Here is a 2,904-nt window from a genome sequence, read left to right as displayed (position 1 = left end):
AGAGGGGGAATATTTAAAGTTAAAACCAAATCACAGTTAAAGAAATTCGTATATTGGTCTTGTTGTTGTTGTTGTTGCTTCAGAGGGATCCTATTAAAAAGAAGCTTGTTAAACCTGTTTGGTTTTTTTTTCTTTTTTTTTGTTAAATGGAAGACGACTATCGAGAAACGGCCACGACACGCCGTGTAAAGATCTTTTTGGTTATAGATAATTCACCTGGAAACAAGCTGAACTGAAGCCATACCATTGTATGGGTATTTATGATTGTGTGTATATGTATGTATGGGTGTGTGTGTGAAGAGTCTTCTTTTATTGTTGTAACTAGTTATTTATGTATTCTGATCAATACATTATGTAGATAAGTTCGGTTGCTTGCTTTTGTTGGAAAAAGAAGTGTGGCAAAGCGCATGCGCAGCCATATTGAATTTTGGTATTGGGTTTCGTTTATAGGTAAGAATGTTTGTCTGTCTGTTGTATGTATGTACATGGTAATGCATTATAGGGTTTCTTCGAACATAAAAATTCGATAACAATAACCAGCAAGCTGAGGTTGAATTTCGAAATGTATTTCTCATGCTTTCTCACTCCCTATTTCACTCTCTCTCTCTCTCTCTTACTTTTGTGAGATGATTTTTCTCTTTATCAAAATTATATATTTTTTGATAATGGAATTTCCTCTTTTCTCTCGCTTGCTCCCTCGGTTTTGTTTGTTTTTTAACTCAAATAGTTTGAGTGAAGTTTATGCATATCTTCCTCTCACTCTCTCCCTCTCTCTTTTCGATTTGGAGTTTGAGTCTTTTTGAAGACTGCATGAGGAGGCCTATTTCTTTTTGGTTTTTGAAAAAATAAAAATTTTGGATTTTTTTGTAATTTTTTTAATTTTTTTTGTTAAATTTATACAGTTTTTATTAGGATTTTTTCTTTTTGTTGTTGTATCTTAATTTAAAAAAATAGTTTTTTTTGTGGCATTTCGATTTTTTCTACTAATAATTATTTATAAAAAATATAGCGTTTTTAAAATTTTTTTGTAAAAAAAATTTGTTATCTATTTAAAATTGTTGTTGTTGTCGTTTTTCGTTTTCATTTCTTACTTAATACTTCTAACAAAAAAATAATAGAAATAATTATTAAAAAAACCTCACAGCAATTTTGTGATATTTTTTTCATAGCTTCGTCTTTTTTTCTTCGTCTTTCCCTTTTTAAAAAAATCGTCGTTTTTATCGTTATCTTGACGTCGTTCCCGCCCGTTTTTGTTTTCGTTAAAGTAGTTGGGTTTTGTAAAAATGTCTTTAAATTATTTAAAAAATAATAAAATATTGATATCAAAGAAATTCTTCATACATATTTCATGTTGTGGTTGGTTGTTGGTGGTGTTCGTGTTGATGTTTTTTTGATGATGATGGCCTCCTCGTTCTCGCTTCTTAGGGTTCCATGCGTTGCTTATGACTTGTATTAACACCCAATTCATGTGAGAGATCAGCTATCACTTCTTTGTAGATTAGGGGATCGATATTTTTACCCAATTGATAGAGTAAGAACCAATCACCGATATTGCATTGTTTGGCCACAGCCTCAACTTCATCGACTTCGGCCAAGCGGGAGCGGGCACGCAACAACAAATGTCTCAATTTGGGACCCATGACAACGGCAATGCGATAGACCAACGAGATGCCGGACAATATGGACAAGATAATGAACCAGAACCACAAGAACACGTAGATTTTCTCGTTGACAATGTTGAGGGGCAGCACACAGAGACCGTCGAACTTCTGCACCGAACCGGAAGGACCATATTTGTGGAATGTACATTTGGTGACTTTGGGAAAGACACGAGCCATGGGATCGATACGCTCGTCCGGTTCCATTTCGGTGAATTTCAAGACATCACTGCCATAGGTGGAGAATTCACCATCCAAAAAGAAGTCCACGAAGTAGATTTGTCCGATGACGTTGATGAAGTTCAGCGCTTCGCACAGGAAGAAACGGAATGCATAGAAGTTGTGGCGGTTCAAATTGTCCACGAAGTACTGGACCAATATACGTTTGCGATCTTTTTTACACTCGTCATTGACAATGGGGCTGTTCAGGTCCATGACCAACATCTTGAGACGGCCACCTTCCCATGATTTCCAGAGGTAACGTGGCACATAGAACAATATGGCCTGGAAGAAGAGGACAAAGCACACCCACTGATAGTATTTGTGGTATTTCACCTCATCCTCGCCCTCAACATGGGAACCCACACCCGGCTGGACGACATCACGGCCGGTGACACCGGTCAAACGTTCTGGCACAGTAAAGGTGGAATAAATCCAGCAATAGGTATCCATAACACCCAAGGGGATTTCATCTACAATACAATCGATGGGATCACCAATGTACTGCCTGGAGGTCACCAGCAGGGAAAAGGCAATCAATATGATTACCGTCGCCTTGTAATGCATACGGAAGACATTGTTATCGATGCAGACCTGATCGATTTTCAGCAGCCCCTTGACGGAGCCAAAAACATCAAACATGGTGCCGGTTGTTGTGTTTCAAAAATTCAAAATGACAACAAAGATCACAGAATAGTTTCTCTTCTTTTGCACAAAAAAAATGTTCCTATTTCAGTCTCTTCTTCTTCTTCACTTCCGCCAAAAAACTTAGTTCGAATTTTCGTTTTTCAAATTTTCACGCGAGACGAAACGAAAACGAAACAAAAAAAACATAAAATAAAATAAACCGAAACCGGGGCTGTTCACTTAAACTTCATAATAATGCTGGAGGATTGGCAAGCAGCAGCACATTAAAAAATTTCGAATATTTTTCCCGAAAATTATTTTAGAACTTCACAAAATTATTCTCTAAAACGAGATAATCATTTGTTGTGGCTGGAGATAATATTCACTTCTTCTTTTTGTT

General features: G+C 36.6%; 1 protein-coding gene across 1 annotated transcript; it reads right to left on the bottom strand.

Moving 5' to 3' along the window:
- Positions 1-1,400: 1,400 nt before the first annotated feature.
- On the bottom strand, positions 1,401-2,525 carry LOC133337263 (innexin inx2). Its single transcript, XM_061545506.1, has one exon. It carries the CDS (start codon positions 2,517-2,519, stop codon positions 1,422-1,424), a length of 1,098 nt encoding a protein of 365 aa, XP_061401490.1. The 5' UTR covers positions 2,520-2,525; the 3' UTR covers positions 1,401-1,421.
- Between the last annotated feature and the right edge of the window lie 379 nt (positions 2,526-2,904).

Source organism: Musca vetustissima, unplaced genomic scaffold, assembly GCF_032173495.1.
Source record: "Musca vetustissima isolate MV318-11 ecotype Yass unplaced genomic scaffold, APGP_CSIRO_Mvet_v1 utg23551, whole genome shotgun sequence".
NCBI lineage: Eukaryota > Metazoa > Arthropoda > Insecta > Diptera > Muscidae > Musca > Musca vetustissima.
Note: the sequence above shows the minus strand (reverse complement) of the source record. Positions and strands in the feature narration are given on the sequence as shown.

What these genes read in the sequence shown, in the direction of transcription:
- LOC133337263 (XM_061545506.1), bottom strand. Translation starts at nt 2,519, where the DNA reads ATGTTTGATGTTTTTGGCTCCGTCAAGGGGCTGCTGAAAATCGATCAG.